General features: G+C 36.9%; 2 protein-coding genes across 5 annotated transcripts in view; both read right to left on the reverse strand.

Annotated features, from left to right (window-relative positions):
* Positions 1-5745, reverse strand: part of arfgef3 (ARFGEF family member 3) — a 30364-nt gene extending 24619 nt beyond the window's left edge. The window contains exons 1-8 of the mRNA XM_087802261.1: positions 5365-5745; positions 4432-4483; positions 3357-3438; positions 3128-3265; positions 2252-2320; positions 1388-1504; positions 1207-1249; positions 950-1034 (exon numbers count right to left, since the gene is read on the reverse strand). Of these exons, the coding sequence (XP_087658387.1) occupies positions 950-1034; positions 1207-1249; positions 1388-1504; positions 2252-2320; positions 3128-3265; positions 3357-3438; positions 4432-4483; positions 5365-5452 (674 nt within the window). The 5' untranslated portion in view covers positions 5453-5745. The remainder of the gene's footprint in view (positions 1-949; positions 1035-1206; positions 1250-1387; positions 1505-2251; positions 2321-3127; positions 3266-3356; positions 3439-4431; positions 4484-5364) is intronic.
* Positions 5746-8437: 2692 nt separating this feature from the next.
* The window catches only part of kif20ba (kinesin family member 20Ba), a 36759-nt gene continuing 26899 nt past the window's right edge, over positions 8438-18297 (reverse strand). For 3 of the 4 annotated variants that reach the window (XM_087802087.1, XM_087802089.1, XM_087802086.1), the window contains 9 exons: positions 18035-18190; positions 17702-17869; positions 17054-17131; positions 16052-16261; positions 13144-13185; positions 10417-10491; positions 10046-10148; positions 9101-9252; positions 8438-9022 (listed from right to left, as the gene is read on the reverse strand). In XM_087802087.1, the coding sequence (XP_087658213.1) occupies positions 8945-9022; positions 9101-9252; positions 10046-10148; positions 10417-10491; positions 13144-13185; positions 16052-16261; positions 17054-17131; positions 17702-17869; positions 18035-18190 (1062 nt within the window). In that variant the 3' untranslated portion in view covers positions 8438-8944. The remainder of the gene's footprint in view (positions 9023-9100; positions 9253-10045; positions 10149-10416; positions 10492-13143; positions 13186-16051; positions 16262-17053; positions 17132-17701; positions 17870-18034; positions 18191-18297) is intronic. The other variant, XM_087802088.1, reaches the window with a different exon arrangement.

Here is an 18297-nt window from a genome sequence, read left to right on the forward strand (position 1 = left end):
ACTCCTGCTCTTTACAATTTTAAGGTAATGCCTCCCTCTTAATATTTGATATATACACACTTAACATCTGGCTACCATTAAGTTTGTCAGCTTCTGCAAACGTCTATTTGAAGAGCTTAAGTACATCTGCTTCCTGAGACAGTCAAGGTTTTACAGGTTTTATATTTATCATTTTGTGACAGCATTAGTCTCTAAGACAGGGTGAGCTGGTGTGCAGACAAAGAAGCGAAAGACAATAAACATTTAAATTATTTTCACCTTTTTTAATAAAACAAATATTATTATGATAAGGGTTTTTTATAATGAAAACAATATCAATTTTAATTGATTATATTTAAATATTTTCAAGTTTGTTGTGAAATTAAAATAATGTTTAAGTGGAAATAAGAGACACATATTTTATATACTGCATTGGCGTGCAAGAACATGTTTACTATATCCTTAAGGTAGGTCCTATAAACATTATTTCTATTACCAAGTGAGACCATTTACTTTATTAGGTCTAATGAAACACATTTATACTGATAATCAATGTAAATGATCATGATTAGATTTAAATAAACATGAACAACGATAAAAATGTAAGAAGTTTTACGTTCACAAAAAGATACAACTTGTCCTTTTATATTTTGACGAAATTATTGGTTGAACACTTTTTATTACAAGTCTCTAAAAGATATTAGAATTTTTGTTTTAGGACTTTTTTCCACTGCTTTTGTCATTTTAGTGAGTATTCTTTGATTATCATATACTATTTATGTGGACATACAAAAATACCATTTAACATTATGGAAATTGTGCCTCTATATCAGGTTTAAAAACAATAATTTTAGCACATTTAGCTTGATTTTATACTTTATCCTTTAGTTTTTCTTGATGGCTCCTCACAACACTGGTCAGGAAACTGGTCTGTGGTACAGCATTAATATAAATTAATGTGAACCAGTACCTGTCGACTGACTCCAGTTTTTCACAGAACACTGTAAGAACCGTCACCACTTCTTCACACAGGGATTGACTGGTCGGGGAAATATCTTCAAAAAACAAAAAAAACACGTAATCAGACAAGCACGAACTTTTGTTGGCTAAAAATATATGGTAATAAACCTTAGAGGTTTATACACTTTATTTGTAAACCATATCAAAGAGTATCTTATATAAAATCCATTAAAAAGCAGAAGTACAATTGAATTCATAATAACTGACCTCTTCTCTGCAATGGAACAGTGACTTCATCTCCATCTTCTCCCTGTAAAAGGAGAATTTTAACATCATAATTAAAGGCCAGATTTGCCCCATCATGCTGCACGAGTCGGGACATTTTTCAATAATTAGATGCAATAAAATGTTTTATCTATGCAACAGTGCGTGTGGGTCGTTGTGTCACCTCCTGCCGATGTCTTAGTTGCAGGGTGAGATCTCCGAGGATCTGGCTCAGCGTCGCTCTGACGGCCGTGTTGATGCTGCGCTGGTGGCAGCTGGACACGTAGGTCTGTATGCACACCTGGACAGGAAAAGGACACACAAGTTTATATCGGGAAACAAACTTGGAAAACTTGTGACACGTAAGCATTAGAAAAGCACTTGGTGGTGTCGGAGAAGGTTTCCACTGCGTCAATGGTTTCTATAGCAACCGGACAGTCTGTGGGGGTGGAGGCTATTATCAGTCGGACCAAGATTTCCTAGTGAAAGTCAAACGGATGGTACGACTGAATACTCGCTACACAAGACATTCTTATATCATCTCCCTTATCACCTATTGTTATATCATCTTCTTTATCATACATTATTTTATGTTATACATATATTATACATATGTTTAGGATTTGACATGTCAAATATCTAAAATGAAAACTGATCATATATGTTTTTAAACATCCCACTGACACAAGAAAATACATTTTTGCTAGAATTACTGGAAGGGGTCCAGATTAGACACGTTTTTACATTTGTTATAAGACATTACCAGGGAGTGATTGGAGAGAGAGACAGAGAAAAAGGGAGAGAGAGGGAGGGAGAGAGGGAGGGAGAGAGATAGAGGGAGAGAGAGAGGGGGAGGGAGAGAATCTCATTTTTAAACTATAACTGAACTGAACTATAACATTTAGTCAGCATTTATTGAACTATGTAAGAAATTCTGATTGAAAATCTCTATTTTTTTAATGATATTGTCTTTTCATTCATCCAAAACATTAGAAAATGAACAATAGCATGATATGTAGAACCTAGACATCAAAAAAAGAGTGGTAACCTCAGCGATGCGGAGGATGGAGTCGCTGCTGATGTCAAAGTTTGGGGAGTAGGTGAGACACAACAGGACCTGCAGCAGAAGAAACAGAAAGAAAGTATTGAGTCATTTATGTATTTTTTAAATGTGAAGTCAATCCCTTAACAACATTAGATGCTTACACCACAGCTGACAAATTACGGTCAAAGAAGTTAAATCAAAATGTATAAATTTAGTTCATTTTTACACATCTTTCGTATTAAACTGGCTGAGATAACAGATGAGGGAAGTCAGACGGATAAAATTGCTTTAGTGAGGGGCAGGAGATAAGAGAATAGAAACGCCAAACATATAAATAACAAAAGGATAATATCAGGTACAGATTTGAAAAGGAAAAAAAACAAAAAGGAGGAAGAGAGTGAGTTCACAATAAGTATAAGCCTTTCATTCATTGCCAGAAATAGCTGAAATTCAGGAAATCCCCCCTTTTAAGTAAGTAATACATTTGGTTTAAATTCCATCAAAACTGGTAATTATCGAACATTCATATGCTTCTTCTGCCCCCTTGTGTCTGTAGTTTAAATTATAATTTTCATTTATTAATCCATTAAGTTCTCCCCCAAATCTCAGCGAAGGAGAGGTTACAAGAGCAGAGTCCATAATAATGTAAAAATGGGCTTCACTCCTCCTCCAGCCAGCTGTAATCACTCCCTGCTTTGTTTATACAATGAGTCCTTTGGAGGTGGAGACTTCTGGGATTGCACGCGGTGACACACATTGACGCTTGACCAATCGCAGCAGAGTGGGTGTGGTTAAGGTTTAACGCTATGATTTCATCTCCAGTTAAACGAAGCGTTAAATATTTCTTATCACTAACATCTGGTGTGTTTGGTTACGCACCTTCATCACCTCCACCTGAAGGTCTTCATGGAGATCAGGTGTGACTCGGACCGCCTCCAGCATTTGACTCAGGAGCTGGTTCTCCAGAGTCTCCGTTTCCATGCAGACACCAACCAGTTGGTCTTCACACAAAAGCCTCTGTTGGAAACACAACAAGACCAAACATCAGAATTTTTTTGGGAAGTTAAATTAAAATAGAATGAGAGTACAAGGAAAGTTTAGACAATACCTGCATGCCGCTGAGGGCCGTCTGTCCCAGCTTGGCGTTTTTGGATTCAAGCGCCATTTGCAGCGGCAGCAGACAATACCCCCTACGAGAAAATAAAAAATGACTCTGTTAAGGTTTTGTGGGATGATGGGAAGAAACTGGGTTCATAATTGTATATGCCATCTATTTGTCTTGTCTTACAGTGGTTTATAAAAACGAAAGTATAAACACTTTTTTGTTCCCATTTTTTTATGAACTGAACCAAGATCTGAAACATTTTATTGTCCACAAAAGTGTGTAAGTCAGCACTTCTTTGCCGAAAGTATCATTCCCACCTCACAGGTGTGAGACAGCAAGATGTTGATAAGACAGCAGGTCTATTGCACAGGTTTGTCTCAGGCTGATCACAGACAAAGGCACAGTTTTGAGCACAATCCTAAGAATTTAGCTCCTTTTATGGCTTACAATTTTAAATTAAATCACACCCTGATTACGTATAGCATGTGATATCCTCCACCAGGTTCTGAGGAAATGCATTAGCAAGTTGTAAATAAATAACCAGAGTTGATTTTATGCTCTTCCATCTGGGTCTGAGCTAAATTTAGTATTGAAAAAGTGAACAAACCGGCTGGATAAGGAAAGAAAAGACATGTTTGCTGTTGGATCCACTTCAATTGACTTAGTCTTCTCTATTAGCATTTTTTGCTCCACATATTGTAATTGAAATGCTTTCAAGAACAAACATACGTTTTCATTCCTAATACATGAGTTGACACTTGAAACTTGTGACTGTGAATCTGTCAACAGTTTTAAAAGTTGTAGAAGGAAAAAAATGGGAACACGTGCTACCATGTTTTTTTTATGTATTCAGCAGTCAAAACTTTGAACATGAACATGTTTCACTACATTATTTTATTTTTAATTAAGTCTTTGTGACTGACGGGGAAATTACAAATGAGGTCGGGGTTTGTCAGGTCAAAACGTTTCAAGCTTTTACATTTATTTGAGTTTGATTAATAGTAGAAGTTGTATTTTGGGTCTAATGCATTCAAAATATGCCTTAATAAAGAACTCTTCACATACACGCGCATCTTACCGTAAATGTGACGGAGAGAACTTTGCAGATTCATTCTGAGATTGAAGAATATCTGGAAGACAAAATACACATAAACAACAACACGCAAATTTGTGTCTGATCGCTCAACGTTGAGAACTAATGTGTGGATTTAAGCGAGTCTTAAATAGATATTGAACCTCTATTGTATCATCAGTATGTGTCTGTTTGTACAAAACTTTCATTGAAATATTTACATTAGAAAATTTGCTTAAGCCCCGCCCCCTGAAAACTTGGTTTTCTGGAGATGAAATGTTGTTTCACGATGACCACATCCACTCTGCTCTGATGGGTCAAACCTCAAGGTTTGTCACCATGTGTCATCAATCCAGGAATTCTCCCTGCTCCAAGGGACTTGTTGTATTAAACAAAGTGGGGGCGTGATTACAGCTAGCTGGAGGAGGAGTGAAGCCATTATTACATCATAATGGACTCCCCTCTCATAACCTCTCGTTTGCCGAGATTTGGGACGAGGGAGAACTTCGGTGACATTTAAAACATGTAGGTAAATGAGGAAAGTCTGGTTTTCACATGAGTTGCCCTTTAAAGATGACAGCGGTGATGTCACCATCTCTACTTGAAATACATGACTAACAGTTACCATGCATTGTTTTATTGGTCAAACCTGAAAATACAATCAGTGTTTTAAGATAAGATAAAATAACTATTAATCGAGTGAGTCATCCATTCTATATTAATAGAATGACACGCCATGTATTTTTTTGTGTGAAGTATTAATACAAATGGAACCCTTAATGATGCTTTATTTGAAATACTTAAACGTCTTTACATCGTAAGGCTTGTGAAATAAACCAATGACTATAAGTCTCTTCTTTAATTCTGACTGTTTTAAGGGTTTAGTAAAAGGGATAAATAGATAGAAACAAGCAGGTGTCGCTCCAGCTCTTGTCTCACCACAGGCGGAAGCGCAGGCGTCCCGGATAGCTTTGAATCTGTGTCCCGAGGCTTCTTTCTGGAGCTTCCGCAGGATTTCCTCCATCATCCTGGAGAAGAAGAAGAGCGGCTTTAAAAGCTGGCGTGTCCGGGCTGAGCTATTGTTGCGGCGGCAGCATCTCCTGCTGCTCCAGGTGACGACGATACAGTCCAGCGAACACCGTCGATTATTATTGGCATCGGAAGAAAACGCCCTCCTTTCGACCCCCCGTCAAATGTTTTAAATAAATGCGATTATCCCAGCGGTTTGCTTCAGTCGAGACGAAAATGTTTAGGATTCAAACATGTCGGAACAAATGGATAAATTCAGCAGGTGAGCGATAAATTAAATACGTTCAACTAAAACCGGATTTTTTTCCAATCTGGCAACACGGTGATCACGCAGCAGCCAAACTGGGATGAAGGAAAAACCAGGAGCGGATCACGGGAGTCATCGGAACTTTCGACTGTTGTTGTGTGAAATAATATCACGCAAAAATGATGTTTTATTTACGAAAGGATGGTTTTTACCGATGGTTTATTTAGACTTTAAATTAAGAATTTTTACCGATGCTGCGCTTATCGTCATCACGAAGAGAAAACGTTTGAACATGGCAACCCGGGGCGATGTTTTCAACGTCTGAACTCACGCAACATTGTCATCATTCTTGGAAAATGATCCGCAAGAACAAAACCTTTGTATTTCATTTCCTAAAATAAGCTTTTTTATTGCTTCTCATCTTTAATTTGAGAATATATATATATATATATATATATATATATATATATATATATATATATATATATATATATATATATTAATGTTATTGTTTAACAGAATAACCGTAGCCCTCACTCCTTTTATTTATTTTATTATTTATCTTTTCTTTTAAAATAATTGGCTTATTTAGTTGCCATTTTGTATACGTGTATGAATTGTATTGATTTGCATACGATTTAGTAAAAGAATATGTGGCATTTATATATTTTTTAATATATATATATATATATTTTTATTTATTTTTAATAAGAATGTAGTCTATGCTCAGAATTTGCGTCACCACAAGTTATCTTTACTTTTTTTTTTTTTTTCACCGGCGATATTTAAATAGAAAATAATGATTTTAGATGCGAATTAAATAAACATAAAAAATATATTCGGTGACATTATTTTACAAATTTCAAATTATTATGGTTGATCAATTATTCGTATAAATCATACTGTCAAACCTTTAATGGTACTTAATAATATGACGTTGTAAAACATAAACTGATACAACAGTAAATCAATATAGTACATACACACTCAAGAGTCATAGTAAAAGTGAATCATGTATTTTCATGTTTATTTTTAATCAGTAATGCAGTTTCTGATGGACGACAAGACCAGAATGTTGGGGGATGTGTTTAATAAGAAAAAGGAACGACTTAATCCTTGAATATTATTTAACAATTTAGTCTGTTGCGGTCGACCTAAATAAAAACGCACAAACCTGCCCCACCTTACTCTTCTTTCAACTCACCATTATGTCAATAAAACACGTCCACACTGCTCGTCATTTAATCTCCTTCTATCGAGAGTGATTCGCAAGAAAATCCCTAAAAAGTATCAAATACTTGGTGATTAATGTTTATATTGAGTATTTTAATAGACTGATCCAATAAACTGTTTTATAAATGGGCGAAAAGGTCGATTGGTTTGTTTGCCTACTAGAAAAACAAACCAATTACTAGGGCTGGTTCAATCCAAACTGGACCTGTACAAACATCACTTCTAGGGACCGTGTAGTGTTAATAAATAAAGTCAACACATGCTCACGCCCATGTAGCAGTCGTTCAGAATATTAAGCAAGTAAGTAATTTATATTTATAGAGCGCTTTTCTAGACCAGGGTGACAAAGCCCTTAAACAATAAAAGAAAAATACTCCACAAACACAAGTTTCGCAGAAAATCAAGGAAAAGCCTGCACGAACAAGAATGTCTTCAGATGTTTCTTGAAGGAGTCAGTAGACTCCATCAAGCGCAAAGAGAGAGGAAGATCGTTCCAAAGCTTAAGAACAACAGCCTGGAAGGATTTCTCTCCTCTGGCCCTGAACCGTGTGCGTGGAACCATCAGCAGATTCTGATCCACAGACCTCAGAGCCCGAGATGGGATGTACGGCTGGATCAGATCATAGATGTAAGGAGGAACCTGACCATGAATAGTCCTGAAAGTAGGAACCAGAATTTTAAAGTTGATCCGGAAAGAAACTGGCAGCCAGTGAAGAGATTTAAGGATCAGAGAAATGTGTGTGAGTGAGTTCTTCTACTAGAGCAGGTCAGAATTCTCGCTGCAAAGTTTTGTATCAACTGCAGGCGACACAGCTCCTTCTTTTTAAGACAAGAAAACAAACTGTTGCAATAGTCCAGACGAGAAGACACAAACACATGGATTACAAGCTCCAGATCATGTTGTGACAACATTTGCCTAAGTTTAGAGATTTTTCTCAGTTGAAGGAAACAGTTTCTGGTCAGTTTTCTACAGTGTTGAACAAGAGACACGTCTTTGTCAAATACAACACCCAGGTTTCTCAGGCTCAGTTTGACAGACATAACCAGAGTTTCAGTTTTGTACACATTTAGCTTCAAGGGGTTTTCACTCAGCCAATGTTTGATTTCTAGCAAACAATTGACTAAGCTGTTCAGCCTCTGGGGCTCAGTTGGATCAAAAGAGCAGTAGAGCTGGATCTCATCAGCCAAACTGTGGTAAGAAACATCAGGAAATCTCTGAACGATTTTACCGAGGAGAATCAAGTACAGCAAAAACAATAAAAGACCCAGAACAGAACCTTGAGGGACTCCATACAACAGATCCGCCGATTCAGACCTCCCACGACGAGAATCACTGTAACACAGACCCAGACCGTCCCGTACTTCATCCCTCATTTTTTAAATTATTAGCAACAATAACAGTGCTAAATGTAAATATATATTGTATATATATATATACACACACTGTATATATATGCAAAAACTGATACACTTACAGACTCAGAGCAGCAATGGGTTTTGGAATGTTTTAATATTCAATCAAAGTAATAAACAAAGTATCAATATATTTACAGTTTAAAACTGATCCTTAAAAAAAAAAAAAATGTAAGTATGTTTAGTGTTGCATCACTAAAGTATGACCACGAGGTAGCACAAGCAAAAGTTACACAACAATTTAGATATTTTTCATTTAGGCATTAAAATACCAAGATTAGTAATGCAAGCTAGTGGGTGAGTAATAAATAGACTAAAGTTAACGAATGCATTATAAAGTATAGCTTAACTTAGGGAGACATAACTAAGATCATGTAAAATAGAAATCCTTTTCTTAACAAGGCTTGTTTTCACTGCCATCACAATCTACTTTTTTTTATTTACATTTAAAGACTGTAAAAACATAGAGTTACATCTGTAAAACAAATGTATCACAAAATCAAGACCAAAGGCTGTGTGTTTAACCGTAAAACTTAATCTCTTTTTCTTCAACTGGTAAAAGCCTCGACGACTCAAACTGTCCGACCGGTAGGAGCATTATTTGCCAAACCGGGGGCGCAGTCGTCTCTTAATGGAGTAATCGCTCTGCTTCTCCTGCGACTGCAGACCAAAGATCTGAAACACAAGGAAAAACGAATTCAGTTGGTTCATGGTTGGAGTGCGACGTGTGGAGTTGGTGCGACATCTGCGTACAGGTTGAGACGGCAGCTCCATCGGGGAGGAGATCTCAAGACGGGACGTTTTCTTCTTCTTATGGGCTTTGAGATTGAGCGAGGAAGAGGATCCGGTGAAAGCCAACGAGTCAACGTCACCCTTGGAGTTGATCAGACTCATCACCTTCTTTGCTGGAGACAGAGAAATCCACGAATGTGATGAGCAGGTTGAGGTTAGCAACAAACATTTTTCTTCAGCAACTCTAAAACAGGTTGTTTGAACAACAGCAAAACATTTTAGCAAACAATGAATGGAACGTTTTTTGCTGATTTTTATGCCATGTTTCATAGTTATTTTTCTGGTCCAGTTGCCAACTTTCCTTCTTTTTTTTGGACAAGTAAACGCTCAGCAAAAACAACCCCTGTGGTTTCAGAAACACAGACTTAAGATGGGAAACATGGCATAAAAAAATATTATATCGTCATTGAGGGCCAAGACCTTTATAACAGAAGTGTGTAATTTCCTCAAAGAAGACGGGCCCCTCGTTCTCAATGTGTCACAGCGTTCTGTATTCAATGGTGAGGTAATTAAAGCCTGCTCTCTTGAATTTCTTCAGCTCCTGGCATCTAGTTCTACTTCAGGGAAACCAGTGGCAGCTCATCAAATAACCTCTACAGAACTTTAATCTCTTATATAAATACATAAAATGTATTATTACGTAATTTTGTGCGTCTCCAATTTAATTTTTATTTATTGTATTTTTATCGATCTCTCTATTCATAATATTTCATTATTTTATTCCCTAATGCCAGCACGAAAGAAATCCCGTGTTATGCTAACATCACTTTCAATGATTTCTGTATTAACTTCCCTTGTTATAGTTTCTGCCAACACCTAGTCTATTGAGGCACTGGAGTTTTTATACCTAAAGCAAAGAGGCAAACAGATTGTAAATCTGGCAGCAGAAGGAAGGCGGGCACACACCTGTCGAGCCAAACAGCGTGGGCGAGCTCTGCAGGAAGTCACCGATCCTCTGTAGTGTTCCATCCTTGATGCTGGAATCGGAGCAGCCATTCGGAGAAGTCACCTGGAAGAACCAGAACTCAATCAAACCAAAGGAGAATATGAATTTTTGCATTTTACAGTATCCGTCTTTCATTACATTACCATCAATCATTTTAAAAACATGAAATAACTTAATACATTTCCTGCTGATACATATTCACTTGGCAAACTACTGGGGCACTCATGGCGCCCCTGCAGAAGGAGCCGAGTCGGTGTCACCGTCAGCAGGGTTTATCCAGCATCTAATCCTTCAATGGTGTGAGAATGTTTTTACAAGTCATCATCGTCACCTCCTCATGGTGCACTTTCAACTTCGGCTTGGGCTTAGTCATCGTGTTCACCCGGTTCTCAGCCTCCACTTCTTCCTAACAGCACACACACAAGACGACTTAGTCATTCAGAAGGAACACAACACATGACAAAACATGGCGTGAAGATGAAGACAAACAAATGGCATCGAAATGAGGACAATACAGCAATTGATGTTCTCTAAAGCTTTCATTTGACAAAGCTACAGACAATGTGCTCAACAGCTTTGTTAAAGATAGATGAAGATGATTCCCTTATGAAGCCAAAACTTTGCTGTTCAATAGTCCAACATTTAAACACAGATAAGAGTGATGCCAAAGTTTTATTCTGGATATCTTGTTCATATTAAAATATATAGCCAAGTGATAGCTTACCATGCACCTATGCAACAAAGCTGCAGACTTATTAACAACTTTTGATGATGCAGGGATACACTCATACCATGACAGGCGGTTGATGACGAAACATGCAGAAACAAACCATAATTGAGCACTTTTGAGGCGTGGAAAATAAAAACACACAAAAAATAGGAACATGCATGGTTCAGAAATCACTACAGTCTGCCGTTTTGACATAGAAAGTCCAACCAATCACAGGCCCTTTGATAGAAGATGTTCAATCAACAACATAATTAAATATACAAGATCCTCTGGGATTAGATTGAGACCAAAAAAAAATGAAGACATTTTAGGAATCAGATCCGAAAGCACTAGCGATCATCAACAAATGCATCAGTAGATTGGCATGAAGAAATGGAAACCATAGTTTGACAAAGATGAAGAAATTTGCAAATGCACGTGCATCTATTGACAGGATGAAAAAACAAAACAACTATAAACAAGACGTAAATACTTTTCTAGATAAATAACATGTTTATCAACCTGTAGTCGTCACTTTCCATTGTTACCCCTTCACTGTAACACTTGTATTTACACACTGCTTTAAATCCATCTTTCAATACATTTTGATACACTCGCATAATTTCGTAACTATTGTAAGACACACCGAATTTTGACGAGGTATAGTGATTCTTCAACTCTCTTTTGGTTGAATTGATAGAACTGAAAGTAAAAATATGCCCGAACATCAGCTTTAAAAGCAGATAAAGCCTGCTGTATATTATCCTCTCGTCCTCAGTGATCATCAGGATCTCGCGGAATGTAATTGTTCTTTATGTAATGACTGCTGCCATCTGGCGGCCGCAAGTTTAATTTCAACTTAATAACTAAATAAACACTGAATATTTGCATGTCTTTATGTAATTGTCTGTATGAAAAAATGAATCATCTTGCTTTACAAACAGATTACTATTCAAAATAAGAAGACAATGCAGCATGCACACACACAACTCGTATAACATTTACATTTTTGTCACTCAGAAGCATGTTTTTTTGGATGAAGTAACAAAGTTTGAATCAGATGAACACGCATAGGAGAGGTGAGCTCAGGGCAGCACAGGCCAAGCATACGGAAATAGGAGCATAAAAAGCAGAAAACAAAATGATCAGGGTTTTGACTGCGTCACTAATTCCTTACTTTAGTTTGTCAACCGATCAATGCACAGGGCTTTCAAAACCAACAGAAAAAACTGAAATGGTTATTTGTTCACAAGCATGTGTTTGGTTTTAGATGGTTTGTCTTCGCTTTGATTTTCATGAGCTTTCAATAGATGGCAAAGATTCAAGAAGAGATTGATATTGAATGAGAAGCATTTGAATGGTGAGGGTGATGGTGTCAAAATATCCAAGTAAAACCATTTTTTTTAAGCCAATTCTTCTTTTAATAAAATTGAATGCATCTTGTCTATTTGACAGCAACAGTTCATCACGTCATCTTCACTTTAGCAATGACTCACGAATCATGGGATGTTATCGTGTGATCATGATATGAAGACGTAAAGAACTAAACTTCATTCTTCCCTTAAGAAGAATAAAAGCCTATACAGTGAGTGACTATTTGAAACTCTGTTTAAGATGTTACATGGGATGGGAACTGCATGAAAAGTAAAAAACGATGTTGAATGGTGGGTTGCTAAAAGGGACTAAATGGACGTGATATGGGTTAAATGAGACGCCAGAACTGCACCATAAAAGATCCAAGGTTTGTGACCACCAAGAAGTTGTGTGATGGAGATGAAAACTAAAGTGTTACTACTCTGTTAAAACTTCAGTATTGTGAGACTATATAGATTCATATTCCATTGCAGGCTTGTCAATTTCCTGGAATAATTATTAATGTCTTCCCCGTCTTTCTACTGATAAGAAAATCTTTGTCATGGAAAATCCTATATCTAACCTATTTTATATCAGAAATTAAATCTAACCTTAAATCCTGATCGCAGCAGAGTGAGCATAGCTTAGGAAAACGACATTCATGGCTAAACTAAGCATTCTATTTGAATCTATACGCATCTAAATATTTGGTATATTTAGCAAAACCCTCCACACTATACACAGAAATTACATTTTTTTTTACAAACCCTTAAAACTTCCTTGATATTTTAACAATTTATATTTCTTGGGGGGTTTATAGGAAATGTTTATCATCATTAATTACAAGTGAAAAATCTAAACTAAAGGGTTTACTGGCTCATGATAGACACCAATTAACCATCAAAAGGCTTTTAGATCACAAGATCAGTTATGGTGCAGTTCTGGGCATTTGGGGTGTTGGTGATGACTTACTAGATACAAAACTACAGTAGTTACCTTGTTAGTAGGTCGTCGTTTACTCCTCCTGAAAATGTGAGACTGGATAAGAAGAGAAAAACATGTTAGTTCAAACATGTTAGTTTTTTTTATTCAGATCTGGTAAAGATATGAGCGCTAGGGTTCACTCACAGATACTCAGTGGGTCTGAACCCTTCATGGCAAGTTTGGATCTAGTCTGGTCTAAATGTTTTAGGAAATCCAAACAACTAATTAATCTATTTGACATGATTGAGATTGCACCCAAAAGAAGAAGCGATATATATCAATTACATTTTTGACTATTGCTCCCATATTTGTGCAAAGAAAAACATGAAAGTTACTTGTTAGGAAAAGCACTACAAATACAATAAAAAACATTGAGGATTCAAATGATTTGATGCAAGACAGATCTGAATCCATTTTCTGAAACACAATTTTCTTTAGAAAGGAAACCAATTTGAAAAGTCTCCTGACTCAATCAACCCACTTCTTGGAGAGGAAGTCTTCAACATTTGAACCAAGTCCTTGATCATGATCATTTATGTTATTACTTTATAAAGTTCTCCCCCGTCTGAAATCTCAGCAAACAAGAGGTTACAAAAGTGGAGCCCATTATGACGCAACGATGGATTCACTCTTCCAGCCAGCTGTAATCATGCCCGCTTTGTTTATACAACGAGTCCCTTGGAGGTGGAGACTTCCTGGATTGATGACACATGGTGATAAATCTCGATGACCAATCACAGCAGAGTGGGTGTGGTCAGGGTAAACGAAAGTTTCTCTCCAGAGAAAGGTTTTTTTTTTCAGTGGGTGGGGCTTAAGCACATTTTCTAATGTAAATATTGAAGAGAGTTTTGTACGAACACACACATACTGATGAGTACAATAGAAGTCCAAGATCTATTTAAGACACACTTAAATCAACACATTAATTTCCCTTTAAATACTTTCACAGTATCAAATTATCTCAAGATGAATTGCCTGAAAATACAATCTTAATACAAAATAACCAAATTCATTAAAATTAATTTCTTCCTGAAATAAATACACACTATAGACTTTTTTGGTTTTTTTTCAATATTGAGAAAATGAATCAACAAACAACGAACCTATTACAATACCCGAGCTGCAGGATGTGTAAACATAAATGAGAACTCCTAGAAGTTAGTTAACCATGTCTTTCTGCATCACTCTTTACTCTTGTGTCTGTCAGCTCCTCTCAGAGAGACTTTCCAGAGTTGTTAGTTCAAAGTGAAAATATATGCAGTACTAATCAGCAGTATTACAAGGAACTAAAGTTACAGTATCCCTGTCACAATACTGTATTGCTGCACCATGAGCCATCAGTGAGGCCATTTTGTTCTGTTGACAAGCTTGAGCGTTATTACCGACGGTCCACATCAATCAGAGAATATAAGTATAAGTGTGATAAAAATACCCCTACAGGATTCTGCCAGTTGAAACACGGTATGCAGTAACCTCAAGAAGCTTGGCAGCAAATCTTGCAATAACCCAATTACGTGATGAGTGCACTGTTGGAAAAACACTTTTGTCCGTCTAAATTGTTTTATTACATTTATACTTTACTTTTGAAAACTTGGAATTGTCCTGGAAACCAAAATGGCATCGTAAAGGCATGTTCTCAAACCGGCAATTGTCACAATGGAGCTCTCTCTCAAGGAGAATGTTAGCCATTATAATATTTTTTAATTAAATTAACGAGCTGCACTACAAATAAAGCAATTTACACTTTAAATTAGACTTTATAAGAGAAGAGAAAACAAGTTAAAATGAGCAAACGACTGATGACAGTGGCAAGGAAACGCATCCTTCTAACAGGCAGAACAGAGCAGAACCAGAATCTGTGTGGACTTGTAACAGCATTGTTTTCCACACAGAAGAACAACAACCTGCACAGTCAGGCAAAGGTAATGCAACAAACGAAACTGCCAAAACTAGTCTGAGAGCATAATTGGGTCAAAACCAAGTTGTAGCTTCACTATAATGGCATACGAGTTTATAATCAATCTCTATTTATTAAAACATCTCATTTGCCTGGAGGACCTAGTTGTTAGATGTATGACGAAATATAAAGTTAAGTCATTTGGAAGAAACCTAAAATGCTGTGTGTAAACAGGAAAGACACAAACACAACAATCTACCAACCATGAAGTATCGTGTATAGTAGTGCATAGAATTTCCTACAACATCCGTCCTGGATGAAAAAAAATTAACAAGTAGCACAGAAGATTATTCAAAACAGAATGTTTAACATATGGTATTCAGCATTTAGAATGGTTGAGTCCCTGTTTAAACTTTAACTCAGAGATGGAGAAGCATGACTTCAAGAGAGTGATTCATAGTAAACACTGAAAGAAAACGACAACATTTCCGAATTAAAACAGTTCTGCAAACAGCAGTGCTCCAAAATTAATATTCAATGTTCTGCAGGTAGACCTGAAAAATGTTTTTTTATTGAATTGCAACCCCAATCGCAATGTCAAGCATAAATACATTTGAATTGCCGCTCGCGCTGCTCTTACATTCACAAACAAGCCGTTTGTAGCGTGTGATCACATGACTCAATTCCACAAGTGGAAAAAACATTTTGTGCTGATTAACATCAAGTATTTATGAGTTTGTGAAAGTTGTCTTCAGCCACAAATGTATGCATTTTCAGCTGAACATCACCTACACCTCTGAGGGGGAAGAGTGTTCTTCCTCCTTCACTCTGAACAGTACTATTAATCAATAGACATATGTATGCAATACGTTTCTTTCCACTTAATAAACCTTGAATTCTGTATAGATGAGATCTAGGATCTACTATTTATTATTTTATATAATACAAACACAGATAACCTTATTGCAAGTAAAAATATATACATTAGTAGTGAAAAGGTCAAACAAAAGCGTCTGATCTCACCTTCTCCATCTCGCCACTCTTCCTCTTCCGAGTGGCGCTAGATATCTTGACTGTGACGGCGCCCTCTTCTCCCTGGCGCCGCAGTTCCACACGGTTTGGCTGAAGAGGGCTGAAGGAAATCTCCATTTCCGGCCTAGGAAAGCGGCTGGTCCTTCCATTCTCGGTCGAAATTTCAGAGGAATCCAACACTGATGGGTAACTGGTGGAGCTCTGAAAGAGGACAGTGGAGATACTGGTCAAATATATATAGAACATTATAAACAATTACAAATGTTTTACATGAACCCTGTAGATGAAAACATTATATTACAAGTATTAGCTTTATTTTCAAAAGAGATGTTTGATGCAACAAAGGTGATTATATTTATAGCTCAATATCAGGAAAAAACCTACGCAATTCTAAAATGATGTCATAGAATAATAGTTTAATTATCTTTATATTAAGATAATTCTAGATCAGTGGTTTACATAAGTGGGGTGCGCGAGGATGCCCTCAGAAAATTTGAGGGAAAGGAGGAATGGAATTTATTATAATATTTAATCAAATATGTTTTACCAATTTTACCATGAACATACAACACATTTGATTGAATCCAAACACACCACCAGTTTTATTCTGTGACAACATGTCTGTTAGGCCCATCACTAATACCTTGTAGCTAATTAAGCTCAAAATTAATTTACGATTGAGTCTTACGGTGGAATTTCTGCTTCTAAAAAAAGCCAAAAGATCTCAGCGCCATCTAAAATTTTAAAATTATGAAGCGGCATACACCAAGTATTGCTTCAAGGCCAGACAGAGTTAGAGACAAAGTTATTTTTTAACTTTTCAAAATGTTATTTAAGACATTTAATTTTAGAGAATTATCAAATTTTGAGGCCTTAAATAATAAGTGAATATTATACAGTCCGTTAACATGTGCTACATAATTTGGAGGCATGTGCAACATTGGCATCATAAAAAATTCATTCCTATTAGGCTGTACTCATTTGTCTGCTTACCGACGGTCTGCTGTTTCTTTGTGTTCCTGACTTCTGGTTCTCAATGCCCCTCTCACCTGGATCCACGACACTCTTCACCTGACAACATTAATAAAGGAAAAAAGGACATTTTATGCCATTTATCAACCAGCACTGATTTCTTCTGTATAATCTTTACCACAACTCTAAAAACCCATTTTGCTTTCTCCATCTGGAATTATTGGATTCTAGTTTTACAGGACAAACTAAAAACAAATTGCACCGATCACCTTTTAAACTCTTCCTGCCAGCTGGCAGTGAGAACCGTAGTAGGCCGGAACCAAATGTAATGGAAAGTAAACACACAGGCTGGAACAAAGGCTGGTTCAAGGTAGAGACAGCATGATTATATAAGGCATAGGTTTAAGTATTCTCTATCTTAAATGCAGCTCCACATGCAAGTTCTATATACATTTTATTGTTTCTCATAAGGATTTATTTAGATTGAATGCCAAATTCTCTAAAACATACCAATATGACTAGAATATTCCATCTTATGTTGAAATATTGTTCAATGTACCCTGGGATAGGGGCTGTGAAAGACATTATTATGGCAATTTAAACTTGCTGCATTAATCATGGCTGGAGGTTGTGCAACACTCAAAAGTTTTCCATCCCAGTGATATTGACCTTTGGTGGCGTTGAAACTTTTCTCCTCTGCAGCATCTGGATGCGTTGATCCTTCTCCTCATGACTGCGGAGCAGTTCCTTTAGCTTAACCTCCAGAGCAGCCACAAGGGTGTCCCTCTCCTTTCTCCAGGTCTCCATTAACTGCTCCATCTTTGCAAGCTCACTCTCCTGACAGACACAAACACAAACCGGTAGAAGAAGAGGGAGAGAGGAAGAGACAGAATGAGGGAGAGATAACGGCTGACTTTCACATTAAGGGGTCAGGACTCTCAGGAAGCCTGATGAATAACAGACAGATTCTATCCAAGCAAAGAGGCCATCTTACTGACTTACCAAATGTCCATTTTGCCGCAAATGTTTCTCTCTATCTTCAGCAAATTTCCTCATCTCCTGGTTCCTCTTTTTCTCAGCTTCCTGGACCTGAGAGATGAGGGACAGCTTTTCCTCCTGCCACCTCTTCTTCTCCGATCGTTGTTTCTCGTCGCTCAGCTGAAGACAATTTTCAAGATGTTACATATTCTGTCTGTGCTGGAGAATAATTTACCAAATATCAAAGCTACTTTGCTTGCAGTAAACATAGCGTGTTATCTGCCTTA

Source organism: Callionymus lyra, chromosome 11 (genome assembly GCF_982586985.1).
Source record: "Callionymus lyra chromosome 11, fCalLyr1.hap1.1, whole genome shotgun sequence".
Lineage (NCBI taxonomy): Eukaryota > Metazoa > Chordata > Actinopteri > Syngnathiformes > Callionymidae > Callionymus > Callionymus lyra.